The sequence below is a fragment of the Lonchura striata genome, chromosome 17, assembly GCF_050655825.1.
Source record: "Lonchura striata isolate lonStrDom1 chromosome 17, ASM5065582v1, whole genome shotgun sequence".
NCBI lineage: Eukaryota > Metazoa > Chordata > Aves > Passeriformes > Estrildidae > Lonchura > Lonchura striata.
In genome coordinates, this window is record NC_140719.1 from 14283784 (window position 1) to 14307368 (window position 23585).

The 23585-nt window shown below is 44.1% G+C and overlaps 1 protein-coding gene across 2 annotated transcripts in view; it reads left to right on the top strand.

The window, feature by feature from the left end:
* LMX1B (LIM homeobox transcription factor 1 beta) overlaps positions 1–21604 on the top strand; it is a 90732-nt gene extending 69128 nt beyond the window's left edge. For both annotated transcript variants that reach the window (XM_021543808.3, XM_085556424.1), the window contains 6 exons: positions 9021–9253; positions 11849–12027; positions 12472–12549; positions 12927–12993; positions 13784–13945; positions 15640–21604. In XM_021543808.3, coding sequence (XP_021399483.1) covers positions 9021–9253; positions 11849–12027; positions 12472–12549; positions 12927–12993; positions 13784–13945; positions 15640–15797 — 877 coding nt within the window. In that variant the 3' untranslated portion in view covers positions 15798–21604. The remainder of the gene's footprint in view (positions 1–9020; positions 9254–11848; positions 12028–12471; positions 12550–12926; positions 12994–13783; positions 13946–15639) is intronic.
* Positions 21605–23585: the final 1981 nt, after the last annotated feature.

Sequence of the window (23585 nt, forward strand, 5' to 3'; positions counted from 1 at the left end):
AGTAAGTGACATAAGCTTAATAAGAGTCACTTCATGTTACAAGAATAAATTACCAGGCATTGCAGCAGACACCTTTAGTTACCTGAGTCTTGGGGGTTTGTGTTGGAGTTTTTTAGTGTTCCTTTCCCTTTTGCAGTGGTCCTTTTTACAAAGCTCCACGCCTCTGGTAAGAGTCTCTTGTTTTTATCAGAAGAGCAAACTTTGTGAAAGAAGGACTATAAAGAGAAACCATGTGAGATGGTTGGGGGAGAAAAATTTCATCCATTAAGGGTCAGCCTAAAAGAGCACGACTTAGAGCAGAATATAGCTGGAACTTTTGTAAGACAAGCAGCAACTTTTCATGCTCGGATGGGGATTCTTGGGTTAAATTGCTATCTTTGAGTTCTGAACTTGGAAAGGTATTAAAGTGGAATTAAACCTTTACACAATCCTGCTCTTGTGTCATTCAGGATTTTTTTGGGTTCTGTTTAATTGTACATCACAGCAGGGTTCTGAGTGACTGGTGCTTTAAAGAAATGAAGGGTAGGGTTAAGTCTGCAGCCCACTGCTCCCTGCTAATCCTTCTTGTTCCTTGAAGAAGGATTTACTTTTGCTGCCAGCTTGTGAAAGACTTTCCTCCTCTCGAAGAGATTGTTGTGGCTTTCCTGGGGAGGTGTGGTTGCTATAGCAGGGAGTCACGCCTGGGTATTCTCTCAAACCCTACTGAGAATGGGCCAAAAAAGAGCCAAAGAAGAGTAAAACTGGGGATTAAAAAATGGAACAATGGGAGACAGGAAGATAGGAGTGGGAACAAATGGGAATTACAGCACCAAAAATAATGCAAAGTGACAAAAAGAGGAAATAGAAAAATAATAGCTGACAGTTGGACTGAAAAGACAAACACTACAAAAGAACAATTTATTTTCAACCAGCAAAGAACATAAAAAGGCATCTGGGAAATAAGACACAGCCCGATGTTGAGGACTTCTTTTTGTTCTTACTGTATTGCAAACATACATGCAGCAAGTACACAAAACTGCTCCATGCTTTCCTCTCAGTTCCACCTTTGCCACAATCTGTTTATTTGAAACGAAACCTTCTTTGGTTTTAAACTGTGTGTGTATTTATTTGCTGTTAAATGATGTCTCTAACTGTGTCTGTTCCCAGGGACTAAAAATAGGGTAATTCTGGGCTTTTCAAATTAAATATTGTCATGCATATCAATAGTGGTAGAAAAGATCCAACTTTGCTCAAATTCTATTCTTGAATGCTTTCCAGAGAAACAACTGCCTCCAGTGGGCACTTGGTTTTGCTGCTGCTTGGAGACAAATTCCTTAGCTCATGCCATGGCAATGCCCTGACACCTCCACCTGGCCCTGCCCCGGGCTGTGCCCCCTCCTCGCCCTGCTGCAGCTGACTCCTCACTTGGCTCAGCCAGCTTCTTCCTTTGTCAAAGAGTTTTCCTCTAGCAGTGTAGAAATGTGATATATAATATATATAATAGGTGTAGTATTTTACACCTAACCCCCTTTGCTCTACTGACAGACCACAGCCTAATTTTACAAATATTCAAATATTTCTCTCGGTGAAAGAAGCTGAAATCTTCATTCAGTGTAAAATTTGTCACAATACAAATAGAATTTTAAAAGGAACCAGTACTACATCCAACAGCAAATCTCTCTGAATGCCTTTCCTGCACCCCACTGCTTTATATACAGGGGAGGCAGAGAGATATAATAGATGAAACATTTTGTTTATGAAGTGTCTATGTTTTGTTTTATTTCACATGTTTTTGCAATATAGATAACAGATTACACCACAGAGCTTTCATTGCCTTGTGCTATAAAGATACTATAAAGCCTTTCTGGGTATTAATAATAGATTGTGTTGATGAGTTTGGAGAAGCTGGCAATAGACCCCCCACTGCAAAGACATTAACACCACAGGATTAAGGTATCTTTCCCTTGCAAATCAGTTGCTAAATTGGCTGTGCTGATGAGTTTGGGCACAAGCTCTCCACCAGCATCACTGCAGCAGGCACAGGAAGTGATTTTGTTTTATACTGGCAAATAATGTTTCTTCCTCTCAATGCTCTTAGTTGTGAGAAAAACGTTGTGTAAATTCTTACCCTAAGTCATTCTTGCCAGCCAAGAAATAACTTAGAAATTACATTTGAATTGCTTTGACACTATTATTTTTTTCTGTAAAAGTGAAAACCAGGCCAGTGAATCACAACAGTACAATTTCCCTGCTTATGGGCCCTTTAGGGTGAAATCTCATATAAAAACTGCATTAGAAGATTTTCCCCGTGTTGTTGGTGATGTAAATTCAGTGTGCCATTTAGTGAACAAGAAGGATAAGATGTCTATCAGAGCAGAGCCCCGAGCAGGGCTGTTCCACAGGGCCTCTCCATGGGCCACTTCATCCACTGGATGTTGGCCAGGGCGCAAAGAGAGGAGATGAAGGTGGCTTTAATTTAATTTGTGTAAATATCTGAATAAAAATCCAAAGGAAAAAAAAAAAAGGAGTGCCCGTTCTGTTTTGGTGACCACTGCCCCCAGCTAGGTAGAGCTGTGGCAGAAGCACAAATGCCCCCAGAAATACAATGTTTTTATAGCCCATCAGTGTGATTTGCAGAATGCAAAAAACACAGCAGCAGAAGCCCATTTAGCCTCTTTGAAGCTCATGGACAAAAATAACGGTATCTCACAAATGTTTGCACTGCCTAGAAATACAATTCTAACAAAATCACATATTTTGTTAATTCATTAAGTCTTCTTAATTGCAGCCCTAGCTTTATCAATTCAATTGGTACCCTTAACTTTTATAACAGTTTCTGTTCTACAGAAAAGATTAGGAGAAAATTGCAGCCATAATCTGTACAGTGCAATTGCTGTGCTATAAAGAGGAATGGGAGTAGCTGAGAAGAGCAATTGGATTCCCAAAGGTGGAGCACAATAGAGCAATATCAGTGACTTTGTAAATGAAAAATTGTTTTAATTCCCTTCTAACAGCAATAATTCTATTCTTCATAAATTTTTCCATCAAAGTGTTGCATGGAAAAATGCTATAAAATAGAACAGCATGGCAGTGATGGAAGACAGTTGAACAAAGTGGTCAATTACGGGATGAAAATTAAGCAAAGAGAAGAATTCATTGTGTCACATTCTGCTCAAAGCGAGAAACTGCTCTGCACTTTACATTTTATGTTGCACTTTATGGTTAAGGGAGATGTAACTATTTAGGTCATTCTGGTCCCACTTGAGCAAGTTGCATTAGGCTGTGAGCTTTAAATTCTGTGCTTTTGTGGAAGCATTCCATGTCCATCCCAGAGCTGCTGGTGCCCACATGTCTGAGGAGGGCAGCGGGTGCTGCTGGGCAGAGGGACAGTGGCTGCTGGTGGCTCTGACCGTGCCCCACCAGCCTCAGACGAGAGTTATATCGTTATTTTAGCCATCAGCTTCTCTTGGCAGGGGCGTACAGCACTCCTCACAGAAATACAGGTAAAATATTTACGTGAGGAAAAAGTCACTCATTACCAAGATAGGTAATATGTGAGTCTAAACCTACATTGTAAAGTGCAGATTTAACACAAGTTTTCACCAGTAGCTGGTGTTCATACTACAGTACCTGTGGCTAGAGGGTTAATAAATATTTTATTCAGTTCTCCCCGAAGAATAAAAAGGTTTCTTTGTTTTAGTTTCTCTCTAAATATTACAGGTTTTTTTCTAGAAACTTTTAAATTTTGCACATTTTATTACTACTTGATGAAAGGAAATTATCTTTCTTATACTGAAGTTTCAGCTATGAAATTGGCTTTAATAAACTATGTAATTATTTTGTCTGCAGGGAAAATATTTTAAATGGATTATTTCTTTTTTAAGGAGGTAGGTGGTTTCAAATAATAAATTTATAATATCCCTGTTCTGCTTTACTGCATTCAGGATCTTTTGTGTATTCTGAATTGAGTGCAACCAAGCAACAGTTTTTGCACTTTATAAGCACCCATGAACTGTAAGACACTACAAAAAATGTTCAAGTCCTGTGCTGGAAAAACCCCATGCATGCTGCTTTTCCAATCCTATGTCATCTAAAGAAAGAATATAAAAATTTATCCCAAAGAGCAAGGTAAAGCTAGCTTTCATTAGTAATTTAATTTCTTCTCTTAATAAGACTCAGTTTTGTGAAAAACATACTATATTTTACTCTAGATCTACCTTGTTTTGTAGCACAGGAGTGTGGAGCAAACTTCCAGCATCAGAGCAGGCCGACAGGGATGTCCCAGCAGAGGGAAAAACGTCACACATAGAGACTGCACCAAAAGTACTTACAAAAGCTGTGACCACTACCCTGCATATTTATTGAATAAAGAAAATCCAGGTATCTGCTCTGGTTGCTGCAACACATAATGTCGGAATAACACAGAAAGGGAAATGACTGAAAGTCTCTGATAGGTAGGAAGCAGCATCTGTCCTCTTGCATACATCAAACACAGCTTAATAACTTCCTATTTACTGCTTCATGGCAGAGGCCCAGTAAATAAACAACCTGACTGAATTAGTCGATTTTTCTACCTTTGTCCTGTATAACAAACCTCTTGAACCACGCTTAATGCAAATGGCAAATTTCACACTGCACACGGACATCTCTCAGCACAGATTAAATTAGTTATAATAAAACAATTAAAATCTATTTGCCCACAGACAGGAGGAAATGAAGGACCTGGCTGAGCCACAGAAAGGTAAAGGGTGGGTTGTCAGGGCACCAGGAGAGTAAACAGCAGAGCCATGATTCTCAGGAGCAAAGCAGGGTCAAACTTACTGCGAGATAACTGCGCGGGACATAATAAATCAGGGGTCCGTATTGCACTCCAGATGGCTGTGCCATGCAGGAAGGCACAGTGGATCATGTAACTGTGGTTGTTTCTAAGGATTACTGATTCAGCCTGCCTTCACAGGGATATCCTAACAAATAAAATCTTTATGGCCTCTTCCGCTGAACATTTTCATCTACTGGTTAAAGTCAGGACATGTCTTAGCATTTTCATTGCCCCAGTACATATGCAAAATTAATTTAAGTTCACACAGTTTTGGCTGGTAAAGACTTTTTGATTATCTAGTACTGTAAAGTTGCTTCACAGCATTTATTGTAAATACTCTGATGGACAGACAGGCCATTGTTCTGGGCTTTAGCTTGGCTGAGTCCCCCAAGTGTTCCAGGCATAGAGACAAACACACTTAAAAACTCCTAAACCTATTGAGTTGTCTTTCAAAATTGTCCAGGCAACAGAATGTATTTATAAAACTCCACAATCATTGATTCAAAACAAGGTTTTCTTGTTCTGCTTTTCTTCTTTGTCCTCTTTGAACGGTTTTCTCTGGAATGTTTTCGTTGTGCTTAGGAGTTGGAGATTTCCTGCGGCTTCTAATAAAGGCATTTGATTTCCACTCTCCACATACTTTAACACATCCAAGGATTTTGAGGTTTGACATTAGCTTAAGAGAGCTGGAGATAATCAGCCATGGGGGTAAAAAGCCAGAGTTATGCAAATTATTTCTAAAATGTATAGAAAGCAAAAAAAAATATTCCTTTAAATGTGGTTGGTGTGGGACATAGTCTTTGTCTAAGCACAGAATATTTGTGTGCTCCCCTTCAAATTTATGGCTTTGATTGAAACCTGTAAAGGGGTGATCTGTAAAGTATTCCTGCTATCCTACACTTCCCAACAGGTTTATTACCATTCGTTTATAAAATGAACGGTCTAACGAGCAGTGGTTTAGATCACAGCTATCAAAGTCTGGTCATTTGTCAAGATTAGTTTCCTGTTGTGAGATTGCCTTGTGCAAAAAAAGTGCATAACCTTGTGTTCCTCTTGGGAAGCTGAAAAAATACCTATAAACACCCTATAAGATAGGTTTAATGAAAATTTTATAATCTCAGAATTCAACCCAACACGCTGTTCTGTGTGTGTGTATTTGTGTGAATGCAAGTTACAATACAGAGTACCTGTGTACAGGGGAAGGAATTTTCCTGACAGGAGTTAAATTCGGGATATGAAATCCGTGCAGTATTGTCAGGGCAATTTAACGTTTGTTTGAATGAGTTAATCTGTACTGATGACAGTGTAATTCGTTGTAGCTAAAAGGCTGCCTTGGGAAGCGCTGTTGCAAAAACACCATTTTTACAGGAATAGTCGGTTGCCAGTAAATAACAAAAAAGTATTTGCTATTCATGTTAGATATATTCATTTTGAAGAAAAAGAAAAAACACCAACACCCGCTAAGGCAGTAGGACAGCGAAGGTACAGGTCAGGGAAACAGGCTCCACAGGACAAGGAGGTTACCTTCGTGTCCCTTTTTTAGGGAAGGTGCAGGGGATTTATACTTTCCTGCGCTTTTCTTCTTGAAATTATCTGTAAACTGTGCTACATTTGTGTTCTCACTGCCGCTGGACGGTGGCGTACGGTGCGGTTTGCTCGGGAGACAACCGGCGGCAGCCGCAGCCCGTCCTGGAGCGCTCCCGGCGCTGCCCGGCGGCCGCGGCGGCTCCGCTGAGCGCCGCTCCCGGCGCCGGAGCCCTCCCGGGGAAGGCTCCCGGTTCTCCCCGGCCGGGGAGGGAGCTGGGGCCCGGCAGGTCCCTGGAGCCCGAGCGTCCCGCAGCGCAGCCCGCTCTGCGCGGCGGGCGTGGGGCCGGGGCGGCCGGAGCGCCCCCGGCCCGGCCCGGCTCGGCTCGGCTCGGCCGGGCACGGGCAGCTCGGGGCCGGCCCGGCCCGGCTCGGCTCGGCCGGGCACGGGCAGCTCGGAGCCGGCCCGGCCCGGCTCGGCTCGGCTCGGCTCGGCCGGGCACGGGCAGCTCGGGGCCAGCTCGGGGACGGGAGGCTGCGGGAGATGGGGGGACCGAGCCTTCGCACCAGCTCTGCCCCTCCTGAGGTCTCCAGGTGTGCCCCGTCCTGAGGGCATCCCCTCGGACAGAGAGGCCAGGCTTGGTTAAATGAGTCAAGTGGGTTTCTTTCTTTCTTTCTTTCTTTCTTTCTTTCTTTCTTTCTTTCTTTCTTTCTTTCTTTCTTTCTTTCTTTCTTCCTTTCTTCCTTTCTTCCTTTCTTCCTTTCTTCCTTTCTTCCTTTCTTCCTTTCTTCCTTTCTTCCTTTCTTCCTTTCTTCCTTTCTTCCTTTCTTCCTTTCTTTCTTTCTCTTTCTCTTTCTCTTTCTCTTTCTCTTTCTCTTTCTCTTTCTCTTTCTCTTTCTCTTTCTCTTTCTCTTTCTCTTTCTCTTTCTCTTTCTCTTTCTCTTTCTCTTTCTCTTTCTCTTTCTCTTCTTTCTTTTCTTCTCCCTCTTTTCTTCTCTCTCTTTTCTTCTCTCTATTTTTTTCTCTCTCTTTTCTTCTCTCTCTTTCTCTCCTTTTTTCCTTCTTTCTTTCTTTCTTGTGTTAATCTTTTCAGATATAAAATTGTGTAGAGATAAAAATATTTTCTGCTTAGGAATTTGCTGGCTAAAGCATTGTAAGGAAAACCTTGTGGACAAAGTAAACTGAGGGTATGGAATAAGCCATCCTGTCCGTGGCAGTGCCCAGGATCCTGCGTGGCATCAGTTTCCTGTTGATAAATTTAATTCATTATATATGTGAAAAAGAGCCACTCAGTCCACCTTGCACTGCTGTTACCTCGAGGCTGTGGCCCTGCTCAGGTGTGTGCTGACCAGGCTCCCAGAGCAGTCACTCCTAGGAACACTGGGGAACACCCCAGTTCTGTCTCCCAACCATTTTCTGGATGCCGTGTGCAACCATATTGACATTTGCTTTTCCCTCCTGCCCACCGACTCCAGCCCTTTGCCGAGGGCTTGTACTGCCATTTTCCTGCACTTCTCAGCTCAGACAAAATGGAGGCTCTGGAGGAATGAATAACTACCATAGCCTTAGCCTTCTAAAATCAGAGAGAATTGCCTTTTTTTGTGAAAAATTATAATTTTGATGACAGAAAAAAGTCAGCATACCCCATGCTAAAAGGCAGAATCTAATTTTTTTTCCTGTGAGCGCGCTGGTGCAGTGGTGTTCATTTCCTTGCTGAAATGTAAATGTTCGTGCACCTTGCACTGTGATGTATTGCCATAAATGACACTGAATTTCAAATCACCAGCACACCATGTGACACAGGGATGTAACAGCAATCCGTCTTTATTTGAGGCAGCCCTTTTCTGAAATCTCACTTAGGGAGATTCCCAGTTGCCATTAGGAAAGCAAAATAAAATTAATCTAAATAATTCTAACTTAAACCTAGAACATTAATGATGGATGAAAGATAGGGTTTATAGAGCATTAATAAGAACTAGTCCGGATGCAGTGTGTGTTCTAGGGTCTGTGATTATACTGGTAATTTGACAGATTGCATCACTGCCTATCTCTGCCAAAGGATGTTTCACACCATTTAAAATGCACAGTACTTCCTTCAGAGACAGGTTGTTCTGGAATAACTCAACATCCAAAGAAAAGCTGTTATTTCACTCATCTCTTTATTGATTGCATGTGTACAATCATGTGTGTATGTGCACGTGCTGACTTTGCCTCAGCAAAAGCACAAAGTTTTAATGCTCATTTCTGTGTATGTCAGCCTTCTCAGAGACAGACAATACCAAAAATGGAAAGCCTGTTCAGAATAGGGCTTAAATGCTGAAACCAGAGACCCTGCGTAAAACAAAGCATGAGTTGGTCCTTCTTCTAAAAGGTGAATTGAAATACATTCATGTTTAAGCAATTATCCAACTTTGGGAGCTCCCTTTTGTTTCTCATTTTGAAAAGGAAAAAAAAACCACTGAGATAAGGACAGATCTTAGTGAGCTTTGTCCAGGAAAGGTGATTTAGGGAATCTCAAGACCAAAGGAATTGAGATTTGAAGAAATTGCATGCCTATGCTATTTCCAAGCCTAAGGATGCAAGTGTTGCCATGTTCAGAAGCATGAGCCAGGCTGATGTGTGCAGACATTGCTGGATTTAGACCCACGCAGGGTATGATCTGACGCTCCTCTTGACTCTGCTGCCTCTTGCTTGCAGGCTGTTCGCTGCCAAGTGCAGCGGCTGCATGGAGAAGATCGCGCCGACGGAGTTCGTGATGCGCGCCCTGGAGTGCGTGTACCACCTGAGCTGCTTCTGCTGCTGCGTCTGCGAGCGCCAGCTGAGGAAAGGGGACGAGTTTGTCCTCAAGGAAGGGCAGCTGCTCTGCAAAAGTGATTATGAGAAAGAGAAAGACTTGTTGAGCTCGGTCAGCCCAGACGACTCAGACTCAGGTGAGCTTTTCCCACACCTGCTCTGACTGGAAGAGCTGCATGGGTCTGTAGAGCTTTTGTATAGAAAAGTGCATCATTTTCACATCCACTTCATCTATATGCAAGTGACACCTATGCAAATTTGCAGGCGCAGCTGAAAACATTCCTACTGGCAGCCTGCTTTCCCTAACCTAACTCCCTTCCTTAACCTCCTGCTTAGTAAAAGACAAAATCTTTTTGCTTTCATCAATGTGTTTTTCTGTAGGATCATAAAGCACGAATCAGACTGACTTTAGCTACCCAAGGTCTCACTCAAATGAGGCATCAGTATGCTGTTCTCTGCAGGCATTCTTCCATTCATTTAACATATTTTTTCAGGGGATCTTCTTCACATACAATTTCAGCATTAAACTAGGAAAATGGGCAGAGCAGAAATATGATTTTCAAGAGGAATCTCTCTGCCAATTACAAACAGTACCTTTAAGAAAGATTGCAAGTGCGACACAGAAGTACTGAGGAGAATCTGAAAGTAACTGAGATGTGGGTTTGTGCCATCCTAATTGCACACTTGTTTTCCAGGAAAATATATAAGAAAAATAAACAGTTACCATTCCATTACATGTACAAGTGACATATTTGCCTCTGGTTTATGGGAAAATGTGTTACTCTATTTTAACTGGTAGCAGAAATTCTCCATAATCTCTAATCTGAGAGTCATATTCTCCACATTGCAAAAATTTGTATTTCCACATCAGGAATGCCTCAAGACAAAGGTCTCTGCAGACTTGGCAAGGCTGGGACCAGGGCCATTCTTGGAGCAGTGTTTTAGCTCTTGTCTTGCTGTGTTTGCAGGACCCTGAGTGCTCTGCTCAGTAAATCTCACGTCACAGGATCTGGGCTTTGGTGCCTGAGGCATGTGAGTTTCCTGCTGGGCCGTCAGTGCACCTTGCCCCCATCAGCTCCAGTGATCCCCTGTGCGCCTGCCTCGTGTCCAGCAGAGCCCAGCTCGTGTGAGGCTGTCCCACGCTGGGGCTGCTCCCAGGCAGCTTTCCCCACTGCTCTCCTCACTCACACACCTGTGTGGCAGCCGCATTTGGCATCAGCTTTGAGCAGGGCTCCTCTTCCGGACCAGGCTGGCTTGTGATCTGCAGTGAGGAGCTACCACGGTAGCACAAACCAGTCTTGGTTTCAATTTCATCTCCCTTTGGCACAAAGGGGAGTTTCTTAGTTCTGGAGATGCCTTTTTTTCCTCATTATTCTCTGTTAGTTAAACCCAAACCTGAAAAACAAGCTGACAAATTAAACAAGTTGTTTGTCTCCCATTGTCTAACACAGTGAAAACACTGATCTCCCAGGGGTCTGCATGAGAGCACACAATCTGCAAAGCCCTGGCTGAGAATGTGTCCTGCTTCAATCAAATATTTATCCACTGGACACAAAAGTAACTCTCCAATGAGCAGTATTAATCCTCACAAACCTTTCCTTAGAAATGGCATGCTGGAAAGTTAATAATGTCGTGGTTATTAAAATGACTGAACTTCTCTTTAATCATTAGGCCAAAGATGCTTATTAAAGTAAAAGGTAATTAGACTGCTAGGTGCATAATAATCAGACTCTAAAATGAATTAAAGTCTAATTTGTTGATTCCCCAAATGTAGTCTTTCAGTATATAAAAAATTCAGTGTTTTTCTTCATGTTGAAGTCCCTATAATAAAGTGAGAGTGTTTTCTGAAAGAAAAATCAGTAGTCTGGTCAAATAAAATATGCTGAGTTGAAAAGTTGATTTTCTCAACAAAACGTGTATTTACCCATCAACCTTTGCCACTGTGCCTGAGATTTCCCAGGACAATATATTAACACATGTAATATCACCAGATTGTATGAGTATTCAGAATTTAATTATAGAAAATACAAAGAATCTTTTTGGTCTACACAAGCACATAGATACTTGTATGCATTTACTGAAAAAGAGAAGTTTGTGCTTGTACATGCAGACACATTTCAATGCACAGAGGAAGATTACTGATGTTTTCTGTGGGAAGTGAAATGAGATGACACAGATTATATTTAATATTGTCACTGGAGCTTCAGAACATTCAAAACAGTATTCAGTAACTGGAATCTGTACTATGTTTAGCTATACAGGCTTCAAGATACTTGTGTGATACTTGCTTTATGCTCTTTTGCTGCCGTAGCAGTGCAGGCAGCAGTACCTGTCTGCAGGTAATGCTTCAGGAGAAGCTGGAGTTCAGCTGTGCAGGTAAAGGTGTTTATCTGGTGCTGAGATCAGGGCAGGTGAGCACATGGGACCAAGAGTTGCTATAAAGGTACACAGTGTCTCTGTGCCCAGTTCCTGGAAATACTGAAGCATTTTCTGAGTTTCCATCTCCTGATCAGTCCCATGTCCTCAATTAAAAATTGAAAACATTTTTATGCTTTTGTGGCACTTGATTTAGGCAGAGCACACAGATCTAAGATAGTCTCTTCCTGCCCACAGCTGCTTTAGGTATTCAAATAACCATGGGACAATAGTTGAACCCGTTGACTGAAGAGCAGTTCTCAAACATCCTGTTTTCTTGGTGGAACAAGTGCAATTATATATCCTTTTTTCACCAGTCAAAAGTGATGATGAAGATGGAGATGTTAAGCCCACTAAAGGCCAAGTAACCCAAGGAAAAGGAAGCGATGATGGGAAGGACCCAAGAAGACCTAAACGACCAAGGACAATACTTACCACACAGCAGAGACGGGCATTCAAAGCATCCTTTGAAGTGTCTTCTAAGCCCTGCAGAAAGGTGGGTGCTTCACCAGGGACAAGTCAGCCCTGACACCAGGCCACAGTTGCAGACAGCCCTGCCCCTTCCTGGGGCAACAGCAGTTCTCCTGGGGTGAAAGCAGAGCGCTCTTTTTTCAGAAGTCTTTTATGGGTAAAATTTAGTGTCATTTTCCTCAGCTCAGACTTGTTGTTCAGTAGTTACAGAACTGGTAGCACCATCAGGGGCAGAACTTGACAACACTATGCAAAAATATGATGAATTTAAAAAAGTAATTACATACATGCAGTTTGTTTTAAGTACAAATATTCCTCCTAACAAAACTGATTAGTGGTTTTTTGGGTTTTGGGGTTTTTTTGTTGGTTTTTTTTTTGTTTTGTTTTGTTTTGTTTGTTTTGTTTTTTGTTTTGTTTTGGTTTTTTTTAACTTACGAAAAATTGCATCATTAAGCATTTCCTCCTGCAGGTCAGAGAAACATTGGCAGCTGAAACAGGGCTCAGCGTGCGAGTCGTCCAAGTCTGGTTTCAAAACCAAAGAGCAAAGGTAGGCTGTTTGTCGCATTCTCAAAAGTCAAATGCAGGAGCTCTTGCCCTGGATGCAGCTCATGCTGCAGAAGTCCCACAGCTGAGCTCTGTGTGTTCTGCCTGCTCTGCTCTCTACATCCACACTAGAAAGGCAGCTTCCAAACACAGGCATTAAATTCCTATGCGCAAAGCAACTCAGGGTTGGGAGTAAATTTTGCATGCAAATCTGAACTGGAAACTGAAATGTTTAAGCTTAGAATTGAAACTGAACCCACAGCATTTGTGTCCATAAGTATAAATGGTCTGTGTTTACTGATGTTTGCAGGGAGTTTTGTAAGGAAAGAGAATTGTTGCATCTGGAGCTTCAAGATTGTTCTGTTCTTCTACTTTTTTCAGATGAAAAAGCTAGCACGGAGGCACCAACAGCAGCAGGAGCAACAGAACTCGCAGCGACTAGGACAAGGTAGGGGATTTGTGAAAAAGCAAAGTGAGAGAGAAAGAATCTGCAGTTGTCTAGAAGTGCCATTCCCACATGACACTTTAGTACAGCGATCCAGGTTTGTGGGTGGTGTGTGCCATCAGCACTGGAAGGACACAAAGGTGTGCCAGAGTACCCACGCCAGGTTACCCCGAGTTCTCCTGGTGGGATCAGACCTCAGAGGTGCTCCTGCAGAAGCTGTTACCTCATTCCTTGTAGAAATGTGCCACGTGGAGAGGTCCGCACTGGAGGAAATCTCCAGAGCTTTGCCCCAGACAGATCCTTCAGTTTGTTCTCTTCTGCAGTAAGGAGCACAGTGCTCAGCTGGGAATCTGCACAGGCATCTGCATTACTGCCCCAGCCAAGGCTTGGAGAGCCCCTCCTGTGCCCCCACAGGTGTCTGGACCATGGGGCACTGGGACTTGCTCTGCTTCTCTGTGGGTACTCTTGAGTATCTCCAGCTCCCAAGACCTTGCAGCCTCAAATCCTCGACTTCACCCAGAGCAGAAAAACCGGGACCAGTTAGAGAATAACTGGGCTCTATCAGACAGAGTACACAGACTTTGGGAGGATAGGGTCCAGGACCTAGGAGCTCCAGAAATTATGTAGAAATTACAAGTCTCCCAGCTTATTGCTCAGGGCTCTACGCTCGGACAAAATTTGGAAAGTTTCTCTGACTGACAGGATACCCCTGACTGCATTTGCTAGGGTTCCTTGCTGGCACTGATTCTGCCCTGTTCCCCAGCAGTAACTGTTCCTCCTCTTTGCTTTGCAGAAGTAATGTCCAACCGAATGGAAGGGATGATGACATCTTACACACCACTTGCACCACCACAGCAGCAGATTGTAGCAATGGAGCAAAGCAGTTATGGCACAGACCCATTTCAGCAGGGTCTTACCCCTCCTCAAATGCCAGGCGACCACATGAACCCCTATGGTAAGGCATGCCTCATTCTGCCACATCCCAAGTAGCTGGGTCTGTGTGCTGGATCACACACCACAGGGGCAGCAGCTTGAATATTTAGAATATTTAGAATATTTTTTTCTGGGATTTGTACCAGGGAATTTGTACCAGTCAGGTTCATGTGTGTATTTTCTTGTACACATAGTGGGGTAGAACAGAGCTCATCTCAAGCTCTGGACACGTTTCTGAACTATTGCACAATATAATTCTGATAAATGATAAGCACTTCTCCAAGGTCCAGTTTTTAAACCACTGTCCAAGACACTGAAAAATAAACAGTACCAAATTCTAGCTCCTTCACAAATTTTTCCTTTTTTCTTAGAAGCTTTGAGGAAAAAGTGCCTTCAATAAAGAGAAGTAATCTATTCATTACAAAATGAATAAGCAGCCCTGTAAGACCACTCAGATTGGATGCGTGGATTTGTTAAAGAACAGTTCTTGAGCTACTAAGAGATGGGTTACCACAGGACATTTCTCCTGCATAGCTTTATTCTCTGTCCCAAATCAAGATGACGGTTTTCTTTCACGATTGCTTGACCCCACATCAAACGCATTACAAGCACTAAATGCACAATTATTGGTTCTGGACAATTGCAGTGTGGCATTTAAAAAGCATGTCAGAGGATTTTTCAGACTGTGATTCTCGGCCTTGCGGTAGCCCACAAGGGCCTGTTTCAGACTCTTTTCTGCTGACCAGGAGCACTTCACTGTAGAGGCTCACAGGCGCATCACTGTCCCAGCACAGCGTGCACAGGCCAACAGGAAATCTGCTCTGGGTCTGTGTCCTTACTTTTGCCACTGAGACAAGTCCATGGTGCACACCAGGAAGTTTGGGAGGTCCTGTAAGGAGCCGAGGACATATGAAGTGCCCTCGAGCATTAGGTGGCTTGTGATTTTGTTGGTTTGCTTGGCTTTCTGAGTTAAAACTCCTTCCTTGGGAAGTAGATTCTGTGCTCCAAAAGGGGTGCAGGGGTTGGCACAAAGCCCTTTTGAATGAGAGTGTGAGGAAAAAGAACCAGACTAACACTTTCGCAGAGCCCCCAGGACGTGAGCTAGAGCTTTTTCTGGTACCTTCAGTGCTGGAGTAAGCTGAAATCTTAGTTGCTAAGGGAAATCAAGGGTGCTGTTCCAGACCAGCTGTAAAAGAGTGGAATTTTTTGAAAGGAGAGCATGTTTACAACTGTAGCTCACTTGAGGCCAGGGGAACTACGTCTCTTCCTGTGTCCTGTCACACTGGTAGAACTTTTGCCTAGTGTGAATGTGAAGCCCAGTATGATTGTGGCTCTTAGACCGTGCTTCCCTGTCACGTGCACCCTGGTTCCACCTTTCTTGACAGTCCTGGTGCTTCCATGAGTGCCAGAGCCCATGGAGAAGCTGGGGACCTGCTCTTCCCCAGCATCATTGGCTCCTGCTGTCAGCCAAGGCTCTGCTTTGTGCTGCTGAGTGAAATTGAAACCTGGCAGGTTTGGGCGCATGGCTGCCGGCTGACCCCTGTGGGTTGGTTTCAAGCCCTCCTCGTGGCAGGTGAGCCCCTCAGAGCCGAGGCTGGCTCAGGTGTGAGCACAGGAGGTTCCTGTTGTGCAGCGCGCAGCACGCGAGCATCCGCGTGTGCTGCGTCCTCCGCCGGCTGCGCAGCACCCAGCCTAACGTGTGCGTTTCATTTGCAGGAAACGACTCCATTTTTCATGATATCGACAGTGATACCTCTTTAACTAGCTTGAGCGACTGTTTTCTTGCCTCTTCTGAAGTTAACTCCATGCAGGCTAGAGTAGGAAATCCCATTGACAGGCTGTACTCTATGCAGAGCTCCTATTTCGCCTCATGAAAATAAAGAAAACTAACAGCCGGCGTGTGTTTAGCCAGTGACTTTTCCAGTGCAGACTCTACAGCCATATGTTGCCCAGCTCTTCCTTCACAGTGACTCTGCTGCCTCTGGACTGCAAAGAGCATTTTTTTAGGAAGACTGTCTCCGTTTGCATATATGTGTATGTATGTATATATATTTTAATCCCTACATACATACATACATATATAGAGAGACAAAACACATCCACCCGTCCCATACCCTTGATTCCCAGCTGGCGCCAGACCACAAGACAAGCACGGAAGGAACAGAAGAACCTGCTCATCCTCAGCCTTTGATCTGGTTTGGTTTGAGCTCATCATCTTAAAAGAAATGGATTTTGTGGAAAGCTAGACCTTTTCCTCCTCTCTCTTCTCCTTTCTTTTGGATGTCTAAACTTTTTTTTTTAGCCACTGATACTGACATCAGTCAACCATATGACAAATAAATCAAAAAAACTGGAGATTCCTCCTTTTCTTACTGCATGATTCATACTATGTTGTGGATAAATTGCCATTTGAACTGTGAGAAGTTAATGTAAATGTGACGTTCAACATTTGTTTCCTTTCTACACTTTTTCTACATAACCTAGATCTGCTCATTAGTTTATAGCCCTTATGGATATGATACTGAGGAAACTGGTTAACAGTATTTGTGGAGAAAGTGATTTCAAAGTAAGAAAGGTCTATGGCCCTGGAGAGGAGATGCATGTTAGGGGCAGAGGCATTTAGGTTAGTATTGATCTTAAATAATTAAAACTAAAGGTGCTTACAAGACAGATATACTTAATTTTTTCTAAAGTGTGAGATTAAAATATTTACATTTGTTTGTAAGTATTGCAGTGCCAAATTTCAAGTCTAGACCATGATTGGCAAAGAAGTGTTTTTCATTCTGTTCTGTTTATTTGTTTTGCATGAGGCATAAATGTGCTGTTCTCTATTGTCCATCTGGAATAATTAAGCACTCCTTTAGTTACCTTGCCTCAGCAAGAATCAAGGATACACAGTTCTAGCCTGAAACACCAGAAGTCCTGAAATGTGCACCAGCCAGGAACAGGAAACTATGAAAGAAATTACAATGGGAAGTTCAGGTATGTTGAGCTGAAATTCTACCATGGTCTGCAAATCTCCCCGTGCCAGGACCCATGGCTGTGGTGCCAGCTGAGTGATCGGTGCCAGGACAGGGGGCGGCCCAGCTGAAGTCTGTCTCTGAGGCTGAAGTTTAAGCATATGTCATATAGGTTTTTGTAGGGCAGAAAATATCATAATAATAATAGTATAGCTATAAATATTGCCTGGTGATAATTATAATGCGGAGAAGCAGACAAGTACAGTCACGGCTCTCAGTAGAGAAAACTTCATGGGGAATATTTGCCAGGGTAATATCAGTAATTATAGGGTGTGTTCAAAATAGAGCTCATGGGGAAAGATTGGCAGGATAGGCACTTTCTTAAATAAATACCTTTAATATATTGACCATAATAGCTGAAAAACAAGTCCAAAGCTTTTGTTAATCTAACTTCCTCCAGGCTGAGGACTAGTACCAGGCCAGCATCTCAGTGTCCCTGTGGCATCCTCTGTGGGAGCGTGGGTGTCCCAGGGAGGGGTGGCAAGGGCAGGAGCACGAGTCCAAGGGAAAGAGGCCACTTTCCCCCAGCATGGCAGGTGGACTGAGCGTGGTGGAGGCTTCTTGAGAAAGAAAGCCAAGTTTGGTCTGCAGCATAAGTGCGTAGGTTCTCACTCTGGAGATGACGAGAGCACCGTGGATGAGGTTCTGTGTGTGTCTGTGTGTCTGTGTGCGTGTGTGTGTGTCTGTGTGTGTCTGTCTGTGTGTCTGTCTGTGTCTGTGTGTGTGTCTGTCTGTGTCTGTGTGTGTGTCTGTCTGTGTGTGTGTCTGTGTGTGTGTCTGTGTCTGTGTGTCTGTGCATGTTTGTGTGTCTGTGTTTGTGTCTGTGTGTGTGTGTGTGTCTGTGTGTGTGTTCATGTGTCTGTGTGTGTCTGCATGTGTGTTTGTGTGTCTGTGCCTCTGTGTGTACATGTGTTTGTATGTCTCTGTGTGTGTGCGTGTCTGAGTGTGTGTGTGTGTCTGTCCATGTGTCTGTGTGTCTCGCTGTGTGTCTCTGTGTGTTTGTGTGTGTGTGCCTGTGTACATGTGTATGTCTCTGTGTATGTGTCCATGTGTCTGTGGGCATGTCTCTGTGTCCATGTGTGTGTCTGTGTCCGTGTGTCTGTGTATGTCCATGTCTGTATCCGTGTGTGTGTCCGTGTGTCCGTGCGTGTCCATGTGTGTCTGTATGTCCGTGTGTCCGTGTGTGTGTCCATGTATCCCCGAGCGTGTGCCCGTCGTGCAGGGGGGTAGGGCTCAGTCCAAGGACCTCCCTCCCACTGTCTGGGGTTCACAGCCCCCGTGTGCTGCACACAGCCTTGGTCAGGAAAGGGGCTGGTGGCTCTGTGAGGGCTCCAGGGGACATCCCTGTCCCTGTCCCTGTCCCTGTCCCTGTCCCTGTCCCTGTCCCTGTCCCTGTCCCCATCCCTGTCCCCGTCCCTGTCCCCGTCCCCATCCCTGACTGCTGCCATCCCCAGGACGGCGTGTCTCTCGTGTCCACACGCTTTGCCTGGTGACCATTCCCTGCTTTCTGGCAAGGATGTGGTTTCAACTGCGCATTGTGAGCCCCTGGATATATTTTGAAATTAGAAGGATTTTTTCTTACCCATCCTGTTCAAGTACTTTTCCCTTTCCTTGTGTATCAAAATAACAATTTCCTTTCTTTCTGCATGATAGCAAACATCGATAAAGAACTCAGGTGATCCTCACTGCTTGCAGGCAGAAGCAAGCAGGTTTCATATGGCACATGTAAACATGTCATTTGTCACCACCGATCTCAATGGATTCATCGTTTCCCTCTTCTCCCCTCTGCTGTGCTACTTTACAGTCATAGAAAAGCCTCTCAGATGCACCAGTTTGTAGACTCCTCACACAAGCACAGCCTTGCGTCATATCTCATTACTGGCAGGATCAAAATGGCATTTTTGGTGTTTACAGGGACTTATGTGAGAACTATAACATGACCTACAGTTTGGAGAACTGCCTTGTCCCAACTCTACCTCTGCATCTGGGATGGATGTTGAAAAATAATCCATCTCCAAGGAAAAAATCAGACATCCCATTTTATAGCTGAAGTATAATTCTTTGCTGAGTTTTTGGATGTTCGCCACCTTTTTTTTTCATGCTTGTACATACTATCTCCTCTCCCTTGGTGTGTCGTATGATGATGCCTTAGCTGTTTGTTGCCCATGTTCTGCCACCTTTGAAGCCACATACACGCACACATTCAGGCCCTTGGCATGTGTAACACTTCCCATGCCATTTTGGGCTGCTGCTGGTGCAGGAAAGGAATGCATAGGAAAGGATTTCCAGTGGGCCTGCAATAGCTGGCAAAGGCCAAAGTTCATTAAAGCAAAATAAATGTCACTTTCTTTTTGTGGAATAAATTATCCTACTGGAGTGTGATCATTGTGGTTTTAACCTGGAACCTTGCAGTAAAGGATTATACAGCAACCTCTGACCTCTTTGATTTCTGCTTTACTCTTCTGTTGTCAAGGGAATGTCCCTGATCAGGTGAAAGTAAAATGTTTAATGGGCCATATCACAGTAATATCTTACATTGAGTCAAACTAATAAACTCTTGCCAAAAATTCTTAGCATCTGGCACATTGACGGAAACCACAAACAATGATTGCACATATGGGAGCTTAAAGGCTAGAGGTCATGACAGCAGTTTATTACATGCACCTTACAGTGATCATTTTCCCTAGGAAATTAGCCCCTCTCTAACAGAAATGCATAAGTGAGCTCTTCACGGTGTTTCCATCATGTTGTTTTGGCTAGTCAAGGAATAAGTGTGCAGCTAAAGTGGTGACAAGATGCAATTAAGTAAAAGATGATTGATTAGGTTTCAGTGCGCTTAATAATGTATAAAAAAGATGATTGTGAGGTCAGAATGAATATGCTGGGTGTGAGCTCGGAGGTCCTTCTTGTGCAGCTGCAGGTCTGTGATGGTGGCAGAGTTCCCAACAGCCCTGAACAGCCACTGAGCTGCCTGGTGCTGGGTCCCAGCTGGGCTCTGGGATGGGCAGCAGCACCTTCCCTTGGCGTGGCTGGCTGCTGATCCAGAGCCTCCTTATCACTGCACTGTGGGGCAACCCCTGGGGCTGGTGGAGGACATCTCACAGGCACAATATTGGAGACAATTATGTTGCTGTAAATAAATGGTGGTGGTTACACTCACTTACTTACACTGAAACATCATCCTGGGTATTTTGATCTCCTTTTCTTTAAATTCTGTCAGCAAAAACATCCAGACCACTTGGCCCAGTCGCAGCTAACCATGCCTGAGATGTGGCTCATGTTAGTCGCACAGCAGCTGCTGAGTGGATTTTTCAAATCCACCCTGCAGAACTCAGATGATCATTGCCAGGTCCTTTGAAGGGTCATTGCTCAGCCACCATGTCATGTGTGCACCATGTCATGGGGAAGGTCCTTCTTGCCAGCAAACCTTCCAGAGATGATGTGAACCCACTTCCCTGTTCCTAACTGTGCTCAGGACTCCCTTCCAGTTCCCTTAGGGGTCAGAGGTACATCCCAAGGCACTGCCCCAGGTACTCCAGTGAACCCAGCTCTGGGATGCTGCTGGGATGCTGCAAACTGGGGTTTACAAGAGCACCTCTGTGAACCGTGTCATAAGAACTCTGGTTCTCTTTGAAAGTCACTAGAAATGAGCAGCAGAATCGTGAGGAAGGGAAGGATTCTCACAAGCTGGAGCTGTGTCACAGCAGTTAAAGGACAGAGGCAGCTGAAGCACCACACGGCTGTGGGAGCTGGAGGCACAGCACCCAGAGTCTCAGTGCTTTGGGTGGTGCCTCACACAGCCCTGCCCCACTCACCAGTCTGACCAGTCTGACCAGCAGCTGCTCCCCAGCATGCAGGTCCCTCCACAGCCCCTTCTGTGGCCTGGGGCACGGGGCAGCCCCAAGGCCAGGACTACAGGCACCCGTGCTCCTTGCTTAGGGACATGCTTGGGCATTTGCTTGCCTGAAGTCTGTTGGCTTTGGTGGGTTTCAACACGGTCCTGCTTCTCTGAGGCCGATCTGACTGCGCTGATGGCTGCTTCCCTCCTGCTGGCTGCAGCCTGGATCACCTTGGCTCGGGGCACTCTGGTTCTGTTCAGCAGCAGCTGTGAAGGGGCTGCCAGATACTTTGCATTGGGAACTCTGTTTTTAGGTGAACACCCTATTTTTTAGCTGTGTATGGCTGTATTACTTGTATATTTATATATTCTGTATTTATGTTATCGAAATGTAGTATTTTGTAGCTGTCTGTTACAATTTGTTTAACTTGTAAAAAATATGACTGTGCTCTCTCATATTTAACCAGCTCCTTTCACTGTAGATTTGCTGCTCCTTTCCCTCTGTGTCGGAAACAAACCACCATAATGTATGTAGATTGGATTTTTTTTTAATTTAATTATTTGTCATTATTAAATTATTTATTAGTGTTTTTAATTTTCATTTCACTTCAATTTTTTTCCTGCCACCATTGCTGGCAGCTAAGATCCATATTTCTCATACATCATGTTCCTTCCCATGTGCATGTGCACACATACACACACAAACACACACACACACACACACACACACACACACACACAGTATAAACAAAAACAGAAAAAGAAAAATAAGAGAGAGATTACACTTCAGTATATTTGTAAATAAAAGCAACCTGTAAACTAAGCAGGACTTTCTCTCAGTGTGCAGTTCTTTCTTTGCTTTTGCAGACTGAGAGTGTGTTCTCTGTGTCCTGGGGCTGGCAGCAGTGCTCTCGCAGGGACAGGGACAGCCGGGCACTGCCTCGAAGCTTTCAGTGCAGTGGAGCTGGAGCCCAGGCTGCCTGGCGGAGGGACACAGCCAGGGCAAAGGCAGAGGCTCTTCTTGCACTGGTTTTTGGCCTCGGAAGGTTGAGAGCTGTTCTGTAGGGATGGCAACAGACTGTTACACATCCTGGCTCCTCTGGCTGGCTGGCCAGACACAGGGAGCCAGCCCAAGCCCAGCGCAGCAGAGGAGCTGCTCCGTGGAGATTTCAGAGACCCAGTGTGATCTTACCTGTGCAAATGGCATGCAAGGGCAGCCTCATGCTAAAGCAGACAAAGTGTGTAAGTATTAGCAATGGATTATAACGTATCCATCTAGTAATGGAAAAGTCAAGACTAATATAAAATTATAGATACTTGCTGGTGTCTCTTGGACCACATAAACATAAACATGGAACCTCAGCTGAGGTTTTGTCTGGTCATATCTGATTGCTTACTAGTATTCCCTAGGTCCAGAAACACACAATTTCTTTTCTATGCCTCGGACATCAAATCACAATTTCTATTTTTTAATAAAAAAATCAAAGCATGCAGTTTTACAGATAACCTATCACTAAAATGGTACAGCCCCATTTCCCACTTGAGCACATTGCTGTAGCTCTTGTGCAGCAAGGTGGGTTCCTCTGCCTGGAGAAACAGGGCATTCCCCAGCCCCAGCGGGCCTTGCCCAGTGCAAGGACGTGGTGTATCCCTGGTGTTTCCCAGGTGTATCCCTGGTGTATCCCTGGTGTATCCCAGGGGCAGCTGCTGGCACTGAGTCTTTCCCACTGCAGTTTGCACTGTCACCGTGTGGGTGACATCACAAAGGGCACAACACATCCAGAGGTGGTATCTCTGTGACATAATAAAAATCAGTTTAAAAGTTTTTCCCCCTATTTTGTTCTTAAAGATCCACAATGTAACTGCTGAGCACAGATCTCCCTGCTCAAACTCCCCCCAAGGTAAAGGAGGAGGCAAGCCCCAAGTCCCACCCGAGGACTGGCTCAATAAAGCATTTCTGCTCCTAGTTTCATTCCCTTTTGCTTTCCAGCTCCAAACTGCATCATCCTGTCCCACTCACACTGGTTATTAGTGGAATGTCACTGAGGAAAAATGAATTGCCATTAGCAATTGGATTCACCTAAGTCAGAATTAGCTACTCAAATATTCATGCTCTGTGTGTATCTAATATTCATGAAGGAAGAATTGGAGTTGCCCATAGCCATTTTTGAATCTCCCCCAAAAAAAGGTGAAAGGGATCACCAAAAAAGGGAGGAAAAAAAAGATGAATGCATTTGGGGCTTGGTGGTGTGCATTGTTTGTGTTCTGTTTCTCTTTGGTGTCAGTGAGACAGAATGGAGACTGATTTATGTGCCACAGCTGTAGCAAACAAAAGAAGAAGAGACCAGGGAAATGGCTAGAGGTAAAAATGCCGGTGCAAGGGGCTAAAGGCCTGCACCTGGGTACTGCTTCCCAGGCAGCTTCCCCCGCCTCCGAGCACCTTGTAAAATCAGATTATCTGCTGGACACAGGAGTTCAAACAGCCCTTCAAAAGATTTGTCTTAATAATTGCTGCCTTATCTTAACTTCTGTTTTTTTATCAGCCAAACTGCTGCTGGGAGGCAGATCCTGAGGATAAGGCTCTGTCACTCTTAATTATTATTACTTCTTATAATGAAAACACATTTGTTCATCCTTCCGTGCACTTGGAAGTGGTGTAACGAATGTGTAGTGTTTTATCAGTAATTTTAATAACATAAAAGAACTATTACGAATATGGCCCCACTGTATAAATGATTGTACCTCAAATGCTATGAAATAAACAGCATACTTGCTTCTGATTTATTTATATTCAAATATAAACC